Genomic DNA, 22,500 nt, shown 5'->3' on the forward strand with positions numbered 1-22,500 from the left:
CACCTGTATTTGGGTTTTTTTCCCCCCTTATCCTGCGTAAAAATGAACAGCAACAACAAATCGCCTCCAGACAACTTAATTCCGACCTCCAGGCTTCAATTCTCCCTGTTTCAAAAAGGTTTTTCACATTCCCCAGATCTGTCAGTAATAAAATTCCCTCTGATCTCGGCTCAGGGGGGATGCGTTTTTAAGGAGAAAAACAGGAATTGAGGGAAAGATGTACAAACCCAACTTGGCTGGGGACAGGGGGGGAGGACAAGGCAGGTTGTGCCTCCCTGTATGGGTTGGAAACAGGGAAAAAATTAGGGATGGAGGGGCTGCAAAGCAGATATTTCTTCCTTTCAGCTTTGCCTGGGCTCTTTTTTTTTTTTTTTTTTTTTTTGGCATCTTTTCTTGTGAGGGATGATTTGAGGCTAGTATAGACCAAAGCGGGAAATTAAGGTGGTGGGTTTTTTTTTAAGCTATAAAAAGGGGAAGATGTTGGGCTCTAAAGCTGTGGAGATGGGGATGGGGGTTTTTTTATTGTTTGTTTATCTCCAGGAGTGATTTATAGAGCTACGGCACCATCCTCCTGCCTATCCTGGGGGGAGAAAAGAAGGAGAAGACCCCAAAATCTCCTCTGGCTGGGATGTGGTGGGCTGTGGTTATGTGGGGCTGCTGGCACGCTGGCGAGCGGGGCCGCGTGCGTGGTGGCTGAGGTCATGGCGCTATTAATTTCCCGTTAAAAGCCCCAATGACTCTGGCGCTGCAGGGATGGAAAATGAAGCAGCTCCGATTGCGGCTGCTGCAGTTAACCCCTGCAGGGATGCCTGGCTTTTTGGGTTGAGAGAGCCAAATCCCATGGTGCCAATGGTAGACTACAGCCCTTGAAGGTTGATGGTCACCACCTTGGCCACTCTACAGCTGCTGCAGGTTCTCATCTGGCTCCTGGGGGACTCAGGGTCCTTTCAGACATCCAGGAAACCCTCCTGGCGCCTGCAAAGACCTCATCCAATTTAATCCCCTGCCAGCCGGCCGGGCTGGAGCCACATCTGCCCACTCTGCGACGCTGGAAACCCAGCCATCACTGAGCGTCCGGGGTCCGGCGGCTGGTGGCATTTCATGCTCCAAAGCCCCCAGGGCTGAGACAGTGGGCTTATTTTGGTAACTTGAACTTGGGAAACCCCTCGGCTGTGGAAAGGGGAGAGAGGAGCCTTGTGAAACGCCGTGGCAGCTGGGGGCTCCCGGCGTCCCTGTGAGGAGCCCCAAACGTCTTCACAAAATCCCTTGGGGTTTTACATTGAGCCTTGGGAATGCTGGGGAAATGAGATGGAGGGGCTGGGGAGGTGTCCCCCTCCTTGCAGTGGGGCACAGGGCATAGAGCAGCTCTGGGGCTGCTCTCAGATCATCTCAAGCCCCAACAAACTACCTGACATTTGCAGAACATGGAGACCCCTGTCCTGGTCCCCTCTCCTGGTCACACTTGTCCCCATCTCCTGGTTCTTCTTGTCCCCTCTTCTTGTCCCACTTGCCTCTTCCTCCTGCTCCCACTTATCCCCAACCCAAAGACTTGTCCTTGTCCCCTGGTCCCTCTTGTCCCCTGGTCCTGTTGGTCCCTTCTCCTAGTCCAACTTGTCTCCATCTCCTGATACCACTTGTCCTTGTCCCCTGGTCTCACTGGTTCCCTCTCCTGATCCCACTTGTTCCATCTTTTGGTCACATTTTTCCCCTCTCCTGGTTCTTCCTGTCCTCAACTCCCAGCCCCACTGGTCCCATTTCTTGGTCACGCTTGTCCCCAACTCCTGGTCTCATTTGTTCCCCTTTCCTGGTCCTGTTGGTCTCCTGGTACAATTTGTCCTCTCTCATGCTCCTACTCATCTCCATCTCCCTGTCCCCTCTCCTTGTCCCACTTTTTCCCCCTCCCTGTCCCACTTGTCCCCTCCCCTGCCCCTGCTCTCAGGGGCAGCAGAAGCAGTTTTGGTGCAGACCCAGCAGGATTCAGTGCAGCATCTTGGGGCTGGAGCCTTTCCCTGTGGGGAAGCCCAATGCAGCCCCCCAGGTGCCATCACCAGATGCCCTGGCAAGTGCAGCCAAGAGGGTAACGTGTTTGTGGCTCGGCTGTGAGCTGAGACTGGGGAAACTCATGTTATGCAAAGCAGCTCCATGCCTCAGATGCTGCTGGGCATCTGCATTGCAACGGTACTGGTAGTCCCACGTGGGGCAAAGGGGCTAATGCCAAAAAAAAAGGGGTAAAACCAACCACTCTGGTCCCAAAATCAGGCACTTTGCCCCAAAGCAATTCCTCATCTGGGGCAACCTTGGGCTTGGTGCTGGATTTGGCACCAGATGGCTCCGTTCAGCATCATCTTGGTCATCCCCAGACACCGTGGCCCATCCTGCCCCATACCCTGTGCCCAGTTGCGGGGCAATTTGTGTCTTCTTTTTTTTAATTTCTTTCCCATACAGTGATTTCTCCTTTCACAAATGACCTGAAAGTGGAAATGCAGTGAGAAAAAGCACTTTAAAACAGGTTAAAAACCACCTCTGAGAAATGAAAGAGTTTTCTGCCAAACTAAATACTAGAAAAGATGTATTTGCAAAGGTGTTTGGTTTTTTGGGGGGTTTGTTTAGTTATTTATCCCCCCATGCAGAACCTGAGTTGCTGCAACCCAACTGAGCTCTCCTCTGTGGCCATCCCCTAATCCCTCGCCTCGCCAACCCGGATCAACCCCACTGCAAAAATCCTTTTTTCCCCACTTTTTTACAGCAGCCGGGTGTCGAGGGGCCTCCCCTTCCCGCGGGCAGCGACATTTCCCAGGCAATACGTCATGTTTGCTTAAGAGCAGAGTTATTGCCGGGGAGGAGGCGGGGAGTCGCAGCCCTGGGGGGCTGCAGGGAGGGGGGCAAATGGGGAAAATGAGGAAAAAATCCCACCCTTGCTTTCAACATCCTTTGGGAGGGCTCAGAAAAGCTCCTTGGTCCCATTTGGGGGGGGTCTCAGTATGGTTTTCCCAACGTTTAATTAATGTGTTTTTAAAGCCCTGTTGTTGAAATGTTATTAAAATGTCTCGTTTTGCTCAAATAAAAGGGAATGGGGAGAATCTGTGACTGATTCAGCAGCACTGGAGCAGAAACATCTCTGGTCTCCCACAGTGGGATGGTTGGGGGTGCTGGGGGGATTCATGAGCTGCTTTTCTCCTAAAAGTGTAATTTTAGAGAAAAACTGGGTCTGGGTGAAGCAGAACTGTGAGGGAAAGGGGAGAGATGATGGGGGTATGGTTGGGCCCCTGTTTTGGGGTGGTGCTGGAGCCCTCGGTGACTTTTTTTTTGGAAAGGCTGGAAGGAAATAAATATACAGAAAGGTGGTGGAAGATTGTTTGCCAGTGGTGGAGATGGGATCAGCTGCTACAGTTTGGATCCAGGAGATCCCCCCATGTCCCAGCTGAGGGATACCCCACACCCCATCCTGCAGGAATTTTTCATGTCCTGTTCTAGGTGATCCCCATGGCCTATCCTAAACAAACTCCCAGCTCCCACCCCAGGGGATCCCCCATGGTCCATTCTAAGTGGTCACCTCATCTGCCACCCATGTGGTCTCCTCACAGGTCCCATCTTAGATGATCTCCCAGATCCCATCCTAGATGATCCCCAGGTCCAATTGCTTGGAAGATCCTCCAAACCCCATCCTAAGTCCCAAGTGACCCCCTCCCAACTCCCATCTTAGATGATCCCCCAGGTCTTATCCCAAGGGATCTCCCAGCACTCATCTGAGATAATCCCCCAAGCCCCCATCCTAGATGGTCCCCCATCTCCCATCCCAGGTGACCCTCCTCCAGATCCCCTCTTAGCTGATCCCCCAGGTCTTATCCCGAGGGAATCCTCAGGTCCTAGCCCAGATGATTCCTCAGGACCCATCCCAGGTGACCCCTAACCAAGGTCCCACACTAGATGATCCCCCAGGACCCATCTCAGGTGACCCCTAACCAAGGTCCCACACTAGATGATCCCCCAGGACCCATCCCAGGTGACCTCTACCCCACGTCCCATCCTGTAATCTCCATCCCCAGGTCCTGGAGAACACCCTGACCAGGTTTTGGAGTGGAAATGGCCGCTCTCTCCCTTACCACCCCATGCCCCCACTTTCCACCCTGCACGGATCCCTCCCAACCTCCCAGGCACCGAGTGCATCTGCTAGACCAACTCAATTAATTTAATCATTAACCAACGCCCGATCCAAACCGCCCTGTGAGTCACGTTTCAGCCCAGCGTGGTGGGAGGCAGCGTGTGAGTGCTGGGCTCGATCCTGCACGCCCCGTCAGCTCCTTCCTCTCTGGCGGGGTAATTTGGGCCTGGAAAGCTGGGTTTGGGAAGCAAAACCCCCTCCCTTGGCAATGCTGAAGCAAACAGGACCCTCCCATCTGTCCGTGTGTCCATCCCAAGCAACGCCAGCAGAAATGTTCCCGTCACGCTCCCAAGCGTTAAACTGGGGGAGAAACAGGCAAATATCTCTGGTGCAAAATCACAAATAAACTTTCTTCTCCAGGCTGGTGCTGTTGCTGACGGGGCTGCAGGGCTGGCATTTCTGGCTGGGGTCCAGCCTCCCGTTAAAGACGGTTGTTAAGAAAAACCAGCTCAGGATAAGTGGCGTGAAAAAATACTCTGGTAATTAAACAACCCCAGAATAGAAGGAGAAAAGGTCAAGCCTAAAAATACAGGGTATGGTTTTGTGCTGAAACATGGCATTAATAAATAATCATGTTTTCGGGAAGGTCTAATTTTAGCGGCTCGGGTACAATAGCCTGGCGTGACACCTTCGCTTGTCTTAATCTTGATGGATTTGGGGTTTTTTTTTGCTGAGCTTTGCCCCGCTCTTGTCCCCTGCAGAGCTGCAGGCAGGCTGGGCGCGCGAGCGAGAGGGCAGCACGTGGTGAAGGCGCTGGGTGCTGGGCTGGGGGCCGTGCCTGGGGTGGAGTGAGCGTGGGCGTGCTCAGCCCTGCCGGCCGGCATGCAGGCACCCGCCTGGTTTTCCCAGTGTCGGGAAAACAACCGGGATTGCCAAAGATCCCAGCCCCAGATATGAGCTGGAGGTGGGGGGTGAAGTCCTTGTGGTGGCTTGAACATCCCTGGAGCCGCGACGTCCCCTGCAAAACAGCTCTGCCCCGCTCACACCGACTCTCTGTTTGCTCGTTAGTGACTAAACATTAATTTTCTTATGAAAATTAGAATTAATTTTCCTTCAAACCCCTCTGTGGAGGGAATCACCCCAGCCCGAGGCAGGTTGCAGTGGGGCTGCTGCTGCTGCAATTGGGTTTCACCCTCTTTGTGGGGAAACTGAGTCACGAGGAGCATGACGGGGTGGATTAGGGCCAGGAAAGGTGAATCCTGCTCCACTTATCTTTGGGATGGGGATTAAGGCTAAATCCAGCTGCCAACTCCCCTCTTAGCTCGGGGGTGAGAAAAGGGCCCCCAGCACCCTGGGGGTGCAGATGGCAGACCCCAAAAGCGATGCGGATTTGGGGTGGGGATGGCCACAACCCTGGGGCCTGCGGTTGGAGGGTGTCCAGCACCCACGAGGGGCATTTTTCCAGCTTGTAGGGAAGAAAAATGGGAGGAAAGAGGATGAGGGTGATGTGGGGCTGAGATGCACTGATGTCGGTGATTGGGGGGGGGGTTGTTTTTTAGTAGGGACCCCAAAGAGAAGCTGAAGGAAGCACTGGCAGCCATGGGGGGACATTTCTTTATTGGACTCGGCGCGGTGCCGAGGGACGCGTGGTGGCCACTGGCACCTCTACAGACACGAGAGTTGCATCTCATGGGAGGGCAGCCGAGAGGGCCCCCCTGCCCCCCAATATCCATCTGCACCCCAAGCCCCATCCTGCCAGGTGGGATGCCCGCATCCATGCAGACACTGGCTGGTGATGCTCTAGCTGGGACAAAAGAGGATTTTTCCAGCCTGGGATGGTGGATAGAAGGTGGTAGGGTATGGAGAGGCTGGGGGACCACCACGACCTCTGTTCCCTATGAAGAAATTAAGGAAAAATTAAAAAAAAATCACCATGAATGTAGATTTTTCCAACCTCCAGCAAGAGTTGCAGGGCAGGAGGTGGTCAGGATGGGGGAGATACAAGATTTGGGGCGGCCGTTGAAAGGGGTGGGGTGGACCCCCTGGTCCGGGACTTTCCATGGATGCTGGATTGGGCGCAAAACCGCATCCCAGCGAGTTACCTGTGGGATGGGGTTGGAAGTGAGTGTGTGTGGGGGGGCTCACTTCTCCGTCATCATCCTCACGAACTCCTCGTAGTTGACCTGCCCGTCGTTGTTGCAGTCGGCCTCCTTGATCATCTCATCCACCTCCTCGTCCGTCAACTTCTCACCCAGGTTGGTCATGACGTGCCGCAGCTCCGCCGCGCTGATGTAGCCGTTGCCGTCCTTATCGAAGACGCGGAAAGCCTCGCGGATCTCCTCCTCGCTGTCCGTGTCCCTCATCTTCCTCGCCATCAGCGAGAGGAACTCGGGGAAGTCGATGGTGCCGCTGCCGTCGGCATCCACCTCCCCCACCATGTCCTGCAGCTCCGCTTCGGTGGGGTTTTGCCCCAACGAGCGCATGACAGTGCCCAACTCCTTCGTGGTGATGCAACCGTCTCCATCCCGGTCAAAAAGGGAAAAAGCCTCCTTGAATTCGGCGATCTTCTCCTCCGACAGCCGCTCGGCCATGGCGCTCCCTGCTCGCACGCTGCTCTGCCCCGGCACGCCGTGGCACTGGCGGGGAGGTGCACATGGGGCCTCCTCCCTCCAACCTGCCTCTCCCTGGAGGAGGAGGAGGAGGAGGAGGAGGAGGAAGCAGGAGCTGGAGCACGTGGGAGAGGCCGAGCCACGGAGCACGAATGATTCAGCTGGACCCCGGCGGAGCAGGCAGGGGAGTTTCGGGGTGCTGGAGAAGAAGGGTGACCACCAGCCCCCTTGGGCCACCCTGGCTGCGGTCCTGCTTGCTCCACCGGTGGCATTTTGTGGGACCGGCTCCTAACGAATGCCCTTAATTAAGGGATTTACGCTGTGGCTTGCAGCTGAGTGGTGGTTTCGGGGAGAGGCAGGTGGAAGGGGGGTGATACACACTATTTCTGGTTATTTTAAGGCAATTTGGGTGGGGTTTGGAGTTGTGCAAAGGCCTCCAGCGCTTCATGGGGGGGTTGAGAGGGCCCCCCCCACTTCTCCAGTCTCTCCAGCCCCAGGGCCACCACAGCGATGTTGGCAGCAGGTCAAACCTGCCGAGGGAGGGTTCCCTTGAGCAGGTCCAGGCAGAGCCTGGCTGCCCGGGCCGATGTGCTCCGCACTGATGGAGACCTGAATCAGCCGTGACGCCTCTTCCGGGCTCCCTGAGAACGGCCCCACGGCCCCTGGGGCAGCTGACGTGGTGGTGCATCAGGTGAGCAGTGTCAGGAGTCCTGCCCTGGTTAGTCAGGGGTTAATCCTGGGGCTGAGTGAGGGTTAACCATGTTGTAATGGCCTGCTTTCATTTTTACTCATCTCTTACAGCCAGGAGTACAGGAGGGTTCAGAGACAAATGATGATGAGGGCTATTTCTCTGTCCAACTGTCCATCCATCCTACTGTCCATCCATCTATTCTCACAACCTTCCATCCAGCTCTCCACCCATTTATCTCTCCATCCATCCACCCAACCATCTAGCCGTGTGTCCATCTGTGCACCTAACCACATTACCATCCCTCCCTCCCTCCCTCCCTCCCTTCCTCCATCCAGCCAGCCAGCCAGCCAACCCTCCCTCCATCCATATGTGCATCCACCCAACCAACCGCATTATCATCCATCCATCCATCCATCCATCCATCCATCCATCCATCCATCCATCCATCCATCCATCCATCCAGTTGCCCAATCATCCACCGAGTTGCCCAATCATCCACTCAGTTGCCCAATCATCCATCCATCCATCCATCCATCCATCCATCCATCCATCCATCCATCCATCCATCATCCATCCATCTCTCCATCCACCCCTCCAACCATCTGTCCATGTGTCCGTCCATCCATCCTTGCGTCTGTCCATCCGTCCATCCATCTACCTGTCCCTCCAACCATCCATCCCTCTTCCCTACGTGCCCATAACAGCCAAGCAACGTCCACCAGCTGGGCCAAGAAGCGAATGGACCAAATGATCAGGCGTGAGCAAAAGAGAGTTTGACTTTCTTGGCTACAAGAAAATGCTGCCAGTTTGCCCCAGTATAACCCAGTGAGGAATTAGAGCTGTGGAATTTGTGGGAAGGCCACAAATCAGAAGCCAGCTCATGGGACAGTTGAGGAATGCGTGGGAAATGGGGCCTCCAGGTGGGACAAAGTCTGGGAGGGGATCATCGTCTGGAGGAAAACCTCATCTGGAAAAAACTCTGGGCACGTAAAACACAGCTGAGCGGTGCTGGGAACCTGTCTGGCAAGAGACACGGCACTACTCGCCCCGTGAGCGCGTTTCGGGGAGGGGAGGTCCTGGCAGCTCCTCTTGTGCAACAAGCTGCTCACTAATTGCCTGTCTAATTGCCCACGCTTGCTGTTCTGCTCCAGATTTAATAAGATCGAATCAAAATTGCTGTGAGAGAGCCCTGGGCAGCCAAGGAAGGAGCCAAGAGGAGGGGGAGCTGGCTGGAACCCATCTGGGAGAAGCAAACACCGACAGATAACTGAGTGTTTTCAAAGCCCGGGAGGTTTAAGGTGTTTTTTTTCAAGTGATGGGGGGAGTTGTGTGAGCTCCAAAATGAGGGTGGGCTGGGTGGGGGGACCCTGGGTCACTTCGCTAAGGATGAAGGGGTTGCTCTGTCCTGGGTGTCCCTTGGTGCTGAGCGAAGCTGGAAGCTGCTGGAGGTTTTGTTTCCCCATCACCAGCACCCATTGTGAGCACCCATCACCTCATCACCAGCACCCATCACCTTTCCATCGACAGAACTCATCACCTCCTCATCACCAGCACCCATGACCTCCCCATCACCCATGATCTCCCCATCACCAACACCCATTGCCAGCACCCACCACCTTGCACCCATCACCTCTCCATCACCAGCACCCATTGTCAGCACCCATCACATCACCAGCACCAGCACCCAGCACCCATGACTCCCCCCATCACCAGCACCCATCACCAGCACCCATGACTTCCCCATCACCCATGACCTCCCCATCACCATCACCCATCACCTCCCCCGACTGTCAGCACCCATGACCCCCCCTATCACCAGCACCCACTGTCAGCACCCATCACCTCATCACCTCCTCATCACCAGAACCCATGATCTCCCCATCACCAGCACCCATCACCTCCCCATTGCCTCCTTCATCACCTCCTCATCACCAGCACCCATGACCTCCTCATCACCAGCACCCACTCTCAGCACCCATCACCTCCCCATTACCTCATCACCCCCCATTACCAGCACCCATTACCTCCCCCATCACCAGCACCCATGATCTCCCCATCATCAGCACCCACTGTCAGCACCCATCAACTCCCCATTACCTCCTCATCACCCCCCATTACCAGCACCCATCACCTCCCCATCATCACCAGCACCCATCACATCTCCATCGCTACCACCCATTGCCAGCACCCATCACCAGCACCCATTGCCTCCCACGTTTACAGCAGTCTTTCGGAGAAGGTCAAGCCAGCCCTTGATTTAGACTGTGCTTAACTCCACCCTCATTAGCATGGCAGGATAATTAACCCAATAAAACTTCCTACTGGCCCATAAAACCCCCTGGTTTAGGGCCGAGTCCTATTTACAGCATCCGAGATGATCCAGGGGGTAGATGGGACAGGGGGGAGGCCTCCACGGGGGAGGCAGGAGCACGCAGCTGCTGGGGATTTTGGCAGCCGATTTTCCCGGGATGTCTCCAGCTGGAGCTGGAGGGGGCCGATACTTTGAGGACGGCGGGTGCAGGCAGCCAACGTTAAAGCCTCACACTGAGTTTTGCAGGTGGCTTCGCCCCGCTCAACCTCTGCGTCTGGCTTTGAGCCTGATCCAGGTAACGGCTTAAAAAAACCCCAAAAAACCAACCCAGACCAGATGGTTAAAAGCACCCTGTTGGATTATCCCAAGCGGAACGCCAGCCCAGATGTGCGCAGATGTGTGCGGTGATGTCTGGGTTTGCATTTGCAGACGAGGTGGTGGAGCTGAGGAGGGGGAAGATGATGAATTTGTGGAAAAAAAGAGAAAGTTGGGAGGCAAAGAGGGAAACCGCTCATATGGGGAAACCTCTGCGGGGCCCTGTGCCCCCACGTGTGTCTGTGGGGATGGGGAGGAACCTCCGCAAAGCCTGGCATAAATCACGTCGGGGTTTAATGTGGAAAATGGGATTTTGGAGAGGCTGAGCTTAGACAGGATCCCACAACGGCTGCGGGGGGCTCCAGGGGTTGTCAGCTGCCAGGTGTAAAATTTTGTGGTTTCTTTTAGATATTGTTTTAAGGGAGGTTTCTAAAGCGGAGGGTGAACTGCAGGGTCTGTAAGGCAGCTCCTAAAGTCAGGCTTTTCTAGCCCAAGTGAAGGGTCCTGCTTTTGGGCCTGCCAGATGTCATCAGGGTGGAGGAGGGAGGGATCGGGGTGCTGAGGAGATGCTGGGGACATGCCCCGCTCTGACCCCAACTCCGGGAAGGTCTCACCTATAAACCCGGGCGGGTGTTTGGCTCCGCACGTAGCACCCGAGCTGGGAGGATCCCTGGAGGTAAATACGGGGAGCTGCTTGCCAAAGGCGGAGGTGGCACAGCCACCTTCCCTTTCGCTGGCCACAATGGGGACGGTGCTATGGCAAGGATGGAGGGTCCCCCCTCTGCCCTCAGGATTTCACCCTGGGGTCCCCCGACCCTGCGTGTGGGAAGGGGGGGTCTGGGCTCAGCTTTAGCAGCACAGGCGAGGAGAGGGCTGGCCGGGATGTGAGGGAGTTGAGCACGGGAGGAAACCAGAAAAACCCGGCTTGTTTAGTCTAGCAAAGCTGGGCCTGACGAGGCAGCCAGCTGCGGTCTGCACATTCCTGGAGTGGGGATAGGAACCACCGGGAGTCGGTGGGGGAGTGAATTACTTTTAAAGTGAAATGAAATTCTTGGCTAATTTGCTGTCGACTACACAACGACCAGACAGAGGTTTGGGCTCAGCCTGATGGAGGTTTGGGCTCGGCCTGACACGGGGGAGGAGAAGCAGGCGCTCTGCAGGATTTCCTCTGTGTTGAGGATGAGCCATGTGCTGTGGCAGCTTAATGCCTTTTTTTTTTTTATGGCAAAAGAAGCCTTTTTTCCAGCTCGGAAAGGGCTGAGCCTCCTCCAGCTCAAAACTCAGTTTTCTGGGGCAAAGTTCAGCTCTAAACCTCGTCCCTGCGAGGGGAGCTGTGCCTTCCCTTCCCGGCAGGGCCCTGGGGCTGCTTCTGAAGGTTGGTCTAGGAGAGGATTTTGAATTATTTGCTAAACGGGGACCATTTGAGTCGTAGGAAGGTTGCAGGAGGGCAGGGATTATCACCACTGCTCCCTTTTCCCCCCAGAAATGAGGAGAGTGATGCAAGTGCCGGGGTGAGTCAGGCAGCTGCACCCCATTTTACAGGCAGGGCGGCGGCACGGAGCCATAAACCACCAGCCCGGGTCCTGCTGGGACGCAGCGGCGCAAGGAGGAACCGCGACGGTAAAAAAGGGATTTGGATAAAGGCACAGCTTCCTCCTGTGAGCCCTCCAGGAGGGCCAGGAGGAGCGCGGGAAGGCGCTTATCTCCCCCCCAAGGAGGGACTCAGACGCAGCAGGCAAGAGGCTGTCAGGAATTTAATTGTACTTGGCACTGAAAACTGTACAACACATTTACAGAGAACCATCCGCTTGTGTCTATGTACACCCTCTTCCCGTTCCCAACGTTACCGGCCACACTCGCGCCAGGCAACGACCTTTTGCAGGGGAGTTGCGGCTCCTCGAGCGGAGATTTCAGGTAACACTCAAGGCCGGGCTTGCTGTCCTCGTCCTTCGACTGGACAGGAACAACCTGTTGGCCACACTCACGGCCGTCACCACTTTGCAGAGCAGTTACGGCGCCGGCGTCTCTCAGCCGAATCTTTGGACCGCTAGAACATGGCAGTGTCGCCGTTAGGAGTATATACAACCACTATTCTCCTCTGTCCTTACACCTCTTCAGCTGCAAACGCGTCCTTTGCTCTACCTCTCTACAACATGCAATAACCCCTTGGTCGCCTCCAGTCCCGCCTCCCCGCAGAAGGCGTTTCATTTCCAAAAGGCAACACGAACAAGAAAAATCTACCTTCGCTCCCTGCTATTCCCCTCTAGCTGCTGCTCTTCTTCCCTCCCCAAAACCCTTTTTACAACGTGCCTAAAACCTTCCTAAACCCCGCTGCAATGCAGTTCTCTTTCAGGAGTCCGGAGCGCACACAAGCCGTTGACGTCGCTAAGGGACGGTGCGCTCCGCAGAACTGTGGAGTGACGTGAGAAACCGTCCGTGCACACCTCGGAGCGAGGAAAAAGGAAAATTCCTCAAAAATTCCTCGAAAGGAAATGCCAAGTCTTAACAAGGACAAAATACAAAAGTAAAAAAAAAAAAAAAAGAAGAAAAACAAAGAGAACCCCAAACTCAGAACAAAACAACTAATAAAAAAATTAAATATCTGGCAGGTTACAAGAGTGAAAATGAGGAATGTACAAAGGACACACTAAGATGAAAGATTCCAGTAGGTAAATTGAGAACCTGTTGAACCTGGGGTCTGGTTTTTTAGGGTTTTTTTTTGTTGTTTTGTGGTGGGTTTTTTTTTGGTTGGTTGTTGTTTTTTTTTCCCTTTTTTAACACGAAAAGTTGCATGGATTATGATAACCACACACTGCAAACATGTGCTGTACAAGATAAGAAAATAACATGAATTGAGGTTTCGAGTCCACTTTAAAAGGCCTCTTGCAGCGTTGATCTGACCCCCCCCCATGCAAAGCAGGGTGCTGCCAGGCTCGTGGTGACGGCCCCCCAACTTCTGCTTTAAGTTTCTTGTTTTCCAGCCTCAAAAACCACACGTGGAAATCTTTCTGAAACCAAAATTTGCTCTTGAAATTGGCTGTGAGCAGTCAAAAGCGTGAGGGCTTCCAAATCACTCACAGCATTAAAACCAGGTTTAAAGTGGCCAGGTTTGTCTAAACAGACTCCAGTTCAACAGTGTTAACTGTATACCAGTAGCTGCCATTACAACATAAAAAAACAAATATTCTGTTCAGTAGAGTGACTCCAATCATGCTCACATTACAAGAAAAATGTACACGTTATTTATAAATAAACAGTCTTCTACCAGGATGTTGCTGGGCTCCTCTTTACACTAGTGTTTCTTTCCGCTTCCCGCTTAGCTGCTTCTCCCTCGTTTTTCTGTACCCGGACGATGTTCTGTGGGTTTTCAGGCCCTTGGCTTCCTCCGAGTCCAGGACGGAGCTGCACTCGGAGGTGCTTTCATCGAGCTCCATCTCGGTTATGCCAGACATGGCAGATTGCCTCTTCTGGGCTCTGATGTTGGGCGCGGAGGGGTTGTTCTCCTCTGACTCTTCGCTCAGCTCCGGCAGCTCCTTCAGCTCTGCCGCGGCAGCAGCTGGCTGGAAGGGAGCGATGGCCGTTCGGATGCAATTAACCCATTGCTGCTTGTGGAAGACATCGTTGGCCTGCAGCGTGTGGGACTGGCCTGGGGAGGGATCTTGGAAACGAACTCGGAAGATATTTTTAGCTGAAGATAAATATAGGAAAAAGCAGATCAGTTCCTAGCTCAATATTTAGAGAGATTCCATTGCTAGACAAGCGATCTGGACTGCCCTGCTCTGCTTCAGGAAAAGCTTTCAAAACCCTGCCAAAAAAAAAAAACCCAACCCCAAACACCACAACCCAGCAGAGATACGTTGAAATAGATGTTTTCTAGTCTGAGCATCAACTGCAAAACACCATAAATAAGTTCACAGCCACCAAATCTAAAACCGCAAAGCCCAGCAGCGACGGTCTAAAGGTGGATGTTAACACGTTAACCTCCATCTGCGGGGATTTATGGGTCAGTGTAATCTCTCCTCACCAGCAGATTCCCACACAGATGAACTGGTTCGGTTCATACCTTTATCAGAATTGCCAAAAGCTCCTCGGAAGGATCCTCCCATTTTCACATCGCCATCCTGCAGGTCTTCCAGGAGCAGCTCCTGGACAGGGATCGGCTGCCTGTACACTTGGTAGGCCTGACGCTCATTGCGAGTGACTGGCCGGGTCAGAACCAGGATGTCTTGGAAGAGGAAGACGTAGAGTTTCTGAAAGGGAAAATACATTTGAATATGAGCGAAACATTGTACTTTGTATTCAAAGCAATCACACATCCTCTGGGATTATCTGAAGTTTCTGGGATTATTCTGAAGTTTCACCCACGTTAACTTTCTGACTGTTTCCTGTTACAGCAACGCTGGGCCCTGGCAGTGGTGGCACAGACCACACTTATATCAATGGGTTTATTGTTTTAACAACCCTTCAAAAGTGTATTATGATTTACAGCTGCCAAGAATATGATGATTAGAAGCAGTATCTTTTTTGACAATACAAAATGCTTCATGTGTACAGAAGCATAATGGCCTAATTAAACCAAAAACCCCCCCACCAACTAAAAAAATAAACAGAAAAAGATTTGATGTTTAAAACGAGGTTACTCCTGCAAGCCAGAACAAAAGGCAGCAAACCCTCGAGTACAGCCAGGGTCTTTCAGCACTGCTGCAGTGGGAGATAAACTTCGGGCAGTTCACCTCAAAGCCAAAGAGGCCTTTGCAGGAACACTTTTGTTTGGAAGAGCTGTGCGCCAGAGCTCATAATGGGGAATGTCAGAGCACCTGAAAGTAAACAGCCGGCAGGAAATCCCTTTTGATGGAGAGCTTGGGCACAGAGAGCACTTTCTATAGTAATTTTGTGCTAATTATTTTTCAGCTTCTGAAGGCCAATTGTAAAGCTGTCAGCAGGAAACTTTCCCTTACACCCTGCAATGCTGACTGCCATCAGGTGCTTTCTCTTCTGCTTTTTAAGTTTAGCTAATTGTCTAAACTAATCCTAAGGATGGAAGGGCTCCTGGTCCTGCTGTAACGGACGAAGTTTTAACTACCTCTGACGGGAGGTTTTCAAACTTGAGAATTAATTACCACGAACACGAGGGACTTACATGTCCGTTTTTATTCTTCAGCTCCCCATGGCACAGTAAAGCTTTGCTGCCTTCAATCCTCGGGTCTTTTTGCTTCTCATCCAGGTACTCCAGCTTGTCAATGTAATACTGGCACTCCGATTCCCCCTTCTTCAGGTTGATGTCAGAGAGGACTCCTTGGATTATAGATATCTACAAACCAAACCAGTTACAAATGATTAAATAGTGAACTCTGCTTGGAGAGCTTCCCTTTAAGTGCTATTTAAGAACTCCAGGTGATGGAATCCACACGGACCCATCTCTCACTTGCTTTCACAAAGGGTCACAGTCACAGATTTCTGTCCACCAAGACAACCATGCCACAGAATTGCTGAGGGTTTAAGAAAGCTTTCTGGAGCTCCACAATGACATGCTTGTGTCAGAACAACCATAATGAGATCACGATTACTTACAGCTTCTTCCAGAATCTGGATATCGGGGTGATCTTTGGGAGTGTGCCTCAGGATCTCTTTCAGGAGCAGCGGGTATTTGACCAGCCGACTTCGAGGAATGTCCAAGAAGCTCCAAAGGTCTAGTTTGCGGCTGAAAGGGGACTCAAGGCAGCGCTGGAGGAAGTCCTGAACTCTCCGGTCCTGCTTCTTCTGATCCAGAAGTGCTTTGGCTGCCAGCTGATTGCTACAGTAACCTTTGTAGGCATGGAGTCGTGGTAACTGCAGGAGAACAGAACAATAATCAGGAGTTTAATTCCATGTAGGAAAAGCAAAGCACATGAACATGTCAAACTCAGGGAGTTCTACATCCCTTACTGCGATACTTTGCCCAGTAAAAAAACCAAAGCTAACAGACTATCTTGTCTATGCAGCTAGTCTTTTGTGAGGAGAACCAAGGCATTCTGCATGCAGTGCCTTTGAAGTTCAGATGTTTGAGATTAACAGCAGTAAGACTATGGAAATCACATCAGCGAGGAACAGTCCAGAAGATACAGACATTTCTAACATAAATCAGCAAGTAATTGCAGTCACACTAGTGTAAGTCTCCGGGGTGAAATCGTGGCCCATTACGGCTGACAGAGTCCCATTGTTTTCAGTGTAGCCAGGATTTCCGTTTCAATCTTTCGCTCAAGGCCACAAAAGCCCACAGCTTTTCGGCTTCTAGCTTTAAGTGTGCTTTAAGCTCTTTTTTAGCCTGCTGTCTCCAAGTTATGTACTCACCCACTTCACAAGAATGGGCCCAATCTGCTCCACTGTTCCATCTGGTTTTGTTGCTTCTCCTAAACTTGCCAACAAGTCTGGAATTGAAATACAAAAATAGAAATTGCAACAATGCCCCAGTAAGTGGTTCTAACATGAGAAAGCATAGAGATTAACTCTTAGTCAGCACGCTATGTGAAAATGATCCAGTTGCTCTTACCTTCATGCAGAGGAATATAAGAATCCAAGTCCCCAAATATGTGGGTGAGTTCCTCCTCAGACATGATAGAGAGTTTCAGCATGGGATCATGATAGGCCTGTCAAAGAATGTCAAGTATTAAAATATATTCAAATCTCCCAAACCCAAAAGCTGACAATTTAAATATGAGGGGATAGATCACGCGCAGAACAGATCAGAAGCCAACAGAAACAGTAACACCGACTTTGATGGGCAAAAGATTCACCTCGGTATGAAGGTATCAAATGAAAAGGACTTTCCCGTCTGACCTGTTCCCATCTGGCAGAGGGATTCCCCACCTAGCTCTGCAGGACTGCAAAGGGCAATCCTTTTTTGGCTGCATTTGCTGCAGTCAAACCAGCACTGTAGGACTGCTCACGTCAACTTTCCAGGCCAGCTTTCATACTGTGGATTCTGGGCCTGATAAAGCCGTTACGTAATGTTTGCAGGTGCAAAGAAACTTCATTATTAGCTGTAATATGATTACTGACTGCAGGAAAAAAACCACTCACCTTTCTGGCAAGCTTCAGGTCTTCGATTAGGTCCTGCTCTCCCCTGGACATTTCGTATATCGCCTGTGAGGAAGGGGATAAAGCACCAAGAGTCATTTTTAATCCCAGTCTTCCTCTGAAAGAGCCTTTCAGCTCACATAATGCACATCCTGTCTGGGCAGCCTGAATAGGCAGTTTTGCCATCTGAATCACTGTATGCCACCTGGGCATGACAACCTCAAGTAAATCTGCCGGCTTTCCCAGCTCTGAGAAAGCAACATTACTTACAACTGTGTGAAAGCTCTGATGCTCACGCACAAGCCAAATTAAATATTAGCGCCTTTTAAATCACTGCTTTTACACAGGCAAGCACGAAAAAAACAAAACCCAGAAAACCACAGAGGTCAAATCCCAGGCGTCTTTAGTCAGCTTCTGTGTTGTCACTAGAAGATTTGTCTAAGAACTACAGGAAAAAGGCAAGCCAAGGCCTTGCTATTTGGCTTTCAACCAATTGTCAAGAGCTTTAAGAGAAAGACAGCTGGCTTTACAAGGAACCTGACTTTGGGTCTGCTGCAAAGCAACCACTGTGGCTGGGTCTCGAATTTCAGAAATGCTGAGCACCCCCATGGAAAGAGTTTGGCATCTCTGAAGGGTCAAACTGGGGAGACAAACTCCCTAGTGACTCAAGAGAGAGAAGCCTACCTTTTCCCAGGCCTAATGCAGAAATAAATCTAGCAGTTTAGAAATGAAGGTGCACAGGAAGATAAAGTCACCCACAGATGCTCACGACACCCTTCCCTGCCAAGGAAACTGCACAAGCCAAGGTTCTGGCTGCCTTTCTCAGTCCTGCTGTTTAACAGAAGCCTACCTCCTGGCGCTTAATTTCTTTGGTGCTCAGGGATTCTTTCATGTTGACATCTAACATCTCAGACCAAAGTACACTGTTTCTTCTTTTAGGAGGAGTAGGAGCAGCGGATCTGCTACATGACTTCTGGGCACAGCCAGGAGACTTGCTGTCACTGCGAAGGGCAAATGACTATAGGGATTGAAAAAAAAAAAAAAAGAAAAAAAAATTTAAAAATACGTAGAGCCAATTTGAGAAGTACAGAAGTATTCTAGTATTACCCATACCCCTCCCAATCCTTCATCCTCCTCTGTTGTACAGGGCAGGAAAACACACCCAGACACTTTTCCTCAGATAAAGGAACACTTTAATCAAGCTGCTGAGAAAGCCCTGAGAGCCCAGAGACTGGCAAGCTTTTCCATGTGCCTCTCTCTCCCTGCACTGATCCAGCAGCGGCGCTTGGGAGGAGGATGGGCAGGTAAAGCTTGGGTCTATTTCCAAGGTATGAGGAAGTAAATAAACTAGGATCATAATTCTACCTATAATGAGGCTAATCAGGAGCCACTTGAACTTTGCTCTCGTGATTTGCAATCTTACTAAAACCCAGACATAGAAGTGCTCTTATCTGCACGCGTGGGGTAGAGAGATCCTTAGACAACACTTCTCTAACGTTACTGAAGGCTGAACAGCAGGGTCAGTTCACATTTAAGCACGTGGTCCAATGCGTGTATCTCAAATACTGGTACAGTTTATCAACTAATTCTCTTTATCTGAATCAGTCCGTTTTTTTTTTACTGCTTAAACCCTCAATAACCTGGTTATCTAGCAAGCTACCTCTGAACTCCTGAACTCTTCTTCATCCCCAAGCAAGCTTTTTGTCCTTGCATGAATTATTCAGTAGATTTCCAAGAGATGCCTTGAAATCCCAGTGTCTGTTTTGCCCCCATACAGCCAGTACCTTCCCAATATCTCTAGATTTCCAGGACTAGAGGCTCTGCTTTTTACCTGTATCGTCTGCCCAAAGCGCCGAACTGCACCATTTCTTACAGGAGAGATCAAGTTCGCCAGGGATGTGACCCGTGTTAAAGGCCGAACCCGCTTATTGCTTGGCTCCTGTAAATAAAGCAGAGAACAAATTGTACTGGCTGTGACTCCCACTTCATTTCTCAAGCTGCCCAGGCAGGTTTAAAAAGCACAAACCCACTTAAGGAGTGGGAAACACAGAAAAGAGAGTGTTTTGAAGTAGCCATTCATCTTAAATGGAAAGCAGAGGCTGTAAATATTTGTCTGAACTTTAAGGCTGCAATTAAACTGCAGAGACTGCCCAGTGTAAAAGAGGCAAGATAACACACACGTCAGTCAGAATTCAAAATAGGGCCCAAACAGGGACCGTTATGGTCTGAACATAAATAGACTGAAGCGTTCTCCTCTGCAAGGCAAGTGACTGTCATCTAAAGATGGAGCTGTGATCTGCTTCTCCATTTTATCATGTTTGCCTTTGTAGAAAGAATGTGTTTTTCCATTTTAATTTTATTTTGGAGAGAAAAGTAGCAGTTGGAGCCCAGGACAGCCTCAGTAGCTATTCTAACAAATAGCAAATGACCACATGCTGAACATTCCTGTGAGCGACTCGCACACACACGAAGTGGGTACAATTTAAAACCTCCAGTTTACAAAGCTTCCTCCCCATTCTGCTCCTCACCACCCCCTACATGTCATCATAATTTTTCTTATACGTTGTTTAGATTCAAAAGATAGAGCTTCTGCTTTTCCACACCACTAATCCCTGCCGGGAGCCCAGAGCATTTTCAGTTCTGTCCTGACCGAAATGCTGCCAAGAAGAGGAAACGCCCCATGGAAACCTCCTGCTGCTTAAGCTCAGATCAGTTTTTAAAATCATGCTGGCAACCCTACATATTTTACATCAAAAATATTGTGTTGTAAGGACCCTACAGGAAAGATGTGCACAATGGGACACCAGGAAGAGACAGACTCAGAGTTTAAGGCTAGGAAAAAGGCTAGATGAGGTACCCTGGTGCTCTTAAATGTCTGGCAAATGGTTGAAGGTGACTCATCATCACAAGGAAATTTCCTAGTATGAAGTTCAGAGGAGTTGGTAGAAGCAGCCTCTTTTTTGAGTTCATCTCAGTAGAAATTTTACCAAAGTTTTATTAGGCATTTTTTGTTAATTACAGTTGAGTCCCTCTTAATTTTCAAAAGGCTAAAAGGCGAAGACTGCTTAGGACAAGCTCTCTGCTGCCTCTATTTCCAGCCTGAGATTGCAAGTTACAGCACCCAAACCCTTTGCTTCTGTGGAGCAACAGAAGTGACAAATGCTGAAAACAAAAAAGGGGAATAGGAACACACAGAGCTGGATTCCAGTCATGAGACTGAGGAAGCATAAAAGCTACGTATGTAAGATTGGATTTCAGCAACATGACCCGAGGAGTGGCCCGTCTGTCTGCCTACATGCAGTGTTAAGCAACAGAGGAGGTTAGCTCACACTGAATTAAGCCTTCAAAGTTGCAGGGGGGAAACATGAAAAGAAACAATTTATGAGTGATGCAGAACAGAGACCTCTTGGCACAGCACAAAGTGTGTTCAAAGCTGTGCTTGAAATGTTTGGGAAATCTCAGAACTGTGAGGGTATTACAGAAATGGGGAAAAGCTGTAAGAGAGTGTTCTCAACCCCGGGACCCCAACCCTCAGCTGGGTGTCAGTACAGCACTGGGAGCGCTCCAGTCGCTTCTTTCCTTTGCCAACGGTGAGCCTCAACTGCACTCGAGACAGTCTCTGAGGAAAAGGACTATGCAGAAGGCTGGAAAGTTAGGCTGGGCTCAAAAGAAGACAGAGAAACTTTAATTGATTACAGACATTTCTGAGTGGAGGAAAAGGATAGGTAACTTACTTCTAGAAAACTATATATTGGCATGCTAGAATAAAGGGACACAAGCCAAGAGAAGCAGGAATGTAAGCAGAAAATACACAGACATAAGCCACACACATCTCCGTCAAGGCCAGTGATATAAATAGCATGGAAAAGAAAAACATGACACTGAAAATTAATAGCAAGGAACTTCAGTACTTTAGGACGCTTGTAGAGTCTTTCGCAGCTTGCTGTTAAAGGGTCAACTCTGCAGCCTTTCCAGACACAATGACACGTTATCTGTGCCGAGGGACATGTGTGAATGCCTTCCCAGCACATCTGTGCCAGGCTGGAGCGACACATGCACACGCACGGGGTCTGGCAGAAGCATTTGGGACAGGCGGTACAAAGGGGCTCCCTGGGATTCTAAATCGCCACTTTTCTGAACAGCCGATACATACTGAGACATGCAAAGACAGGCTTGAAAAGCACAGCGCTCTCGAACGAGGAGGAGCCCGGCTCCCGAGGAACCCAGCTCTGCTCTGAGGAGGGAGGAATTTCACACAGATCGGCACGACCAGAGTGTTTTCTGTATATGTGATGGGCTCCCCTGGGGTGTTCAGCCAACAGAAAAACTTCTGTACGCTATAAATTCAGCTTAGCGAAAGACTATTTCCCCTCTCAAAGAGAAACAAATCCCACTTTCTGTCCTGTGAGTGTTTTCAGACATGAACGGCTCAACTGCCAAAAAAAAAAAAGCGCATCTGTTTCTTCTTCTTCTCTTTCCAGAGATATCATTTGATCCAAGGCAGGGAGGGGAAGAAAAAAAAAAAATCCCTCTCCTTCAAAACCTCACCTTCTCTGAGATCTGCATTTCAGTTTGAGGTCATGTACTCCACTTACAGGCAAACTCAGTCGCCGTGTAAGCTGAGACTCAGTGCAGTTCATACTGTGGATAACTTTGGCTCAGTAATTTCTTTTTTTTAGTTCTGTACTTGCAAACAACGATTAGCCTGTCTCCACACGGTCTTACTTACAGAAGCCCAGATTAGAATGAAGTCTGCAAAGTTTCTGTAACAAGCTGGCGGTTGTAAGCGCTACAGCGCTGACAGATAATGAAAACCCCAGTGAGTCCAACAGCACTTCTGCTTCCATTCAGAATTTTTTTTTTTTCCAGGAGACTCTTTATTAAATGTGAATATAAATATATCATAAACATACACACAAAAGCTAAATTTGTACCTCCAGCTGGCAGGCAAGACTTCACACTAGTGGAATTTCTTCAAGTGCTTCTAAGTGCAGGTTAATCCTTCACATTGTGAAAGATTGCACCTTGCTGCTCGAAAGCCAGGCTCTACTTTTGAGCAACGAACATTTTCCTCTAGCAGCATGCACGCCTATAACCTTTCCCCCTATGCTAGGTAATAATTAGTGTTTTTTACAAGGATCACTTACTAGAGAGCAATGTCCTACGTGCCAGTCCCATACCAACGCATACAAACATGGTGACAAATCTGAAAACCATGCGCAGCAAAACTTTTCCTATTAAGCCAAATAAGCAGAAAGGGATTTTAATCACCAGCTCAAATCACTCCTGCCAGAAATCACCACCTGACTATCTTAAGATTCACGTGCAAGGAGCTTGCTGAATCTCAAGCTCCGTTGTGAGAACGGTTGCCTGCACTCAAACCGAACAACCAGGCTCCGCTTGACACATCGGTACA

General features: G+C 50.4%; 2 protein-coding genes across 5 annotated transcripts in view; both read right to left on the bottom strand.

Moving 5' to 3' along the window:
- Nucleotides 1-5,725: 5,725 nt before the first annotated feature.
- Nucleotides 5,726-6,705, bottom strand: LOC141943658 (calmodulin, striated muscle). The gene is made up of 2 exons (XM_074869308.1): nt 6,205-6,705; nt 5,726-5,997 (listed from the first exon to the last, which is right to left on the bottom strand). Exon 1 carries the CDS (start codon nt 6,691-6,693, stop codon nt 6,244-6,246), a length of 450 nt encoding a protein of 149 aa, XP_074725409.1. The 5' UTR covers nt 6,694-6,705; the 3' UTR covers nt 5,726-5,997; nt 6,205-6,243.
- Nucleotides 6,706-11,764: 5,059 nt separating this feature from the next.
- Nucleotides 11,765-22,500, bottom strand: part of NET1 (neuroepithelial cell transforming 1) — a 56,446-nt gene continuing 45,710 nt past the window's right edge. For 3 of the 4 annotated variants that reach the window (XM_074869668.1, XM_074869669.1, XM_074869670.1), the window contains 9 exons: nt 18,916-19,023; nt 17,935-18,102; nt 17,088-17,150; nt 16,558-16,654; nt 16,359-16,435; nt 15,600-15,857; nt 15,169-15,339; nt 14,092-14,278; nt 11,765-13,716 (listed from right to left, as the gene is read on the bottom strand). In XM_074869668.1, the coding sequence (XP_074725769.1) occupies nt 13,316-13,716; nt 14,092-14,278; nt 15,169-15,339; nt 15,600-15,857; nt 16,359-16,435; nt 16,558-16,654; nt 17,088-17,150; nt 17,935-18,102; nt 18,916-19,023 (1,530 nt within the window). In that variant the 3' untranslated portion in view covers nt 11,765-13,315. The remainder of the gene's footprint in view (nt 13,717-14,091; nt 14,279-15,168; nt 15,340-15,599; nt 15,858-16,358; nt 16,436-16,557; nt 16,655-17,087; nt 17,151-17,934; nt 18,103-18,915; nt 19,024-22,500) is intronic. The other variant, XM_074869672.1, reaches the window with a different exon arrangement.

This window comes from Strix uralensis, chromosome 5, assembly GCF_047716275.1.
Source record: "Strix uralensis isolate ZFMK-TIS-50842 chromosome 5, bStrUra1, whole genome shotgun sequence".
NCBI lineage: Eukaryota > Metazoa > Chordata > Aves > Strigiformes > Strigidae > Strix > Strix uralensis.

What these genes read in the sequence shown, in the direction of transcription:
- LOC141943658 (XM_074869308.1), bottom strand. Translation starts at nt 6,693, where the DNA reads ATGGCCGAGCGGCTGTCGGAGGAGAAGATCGCCGAATTCAAGGAGGCT.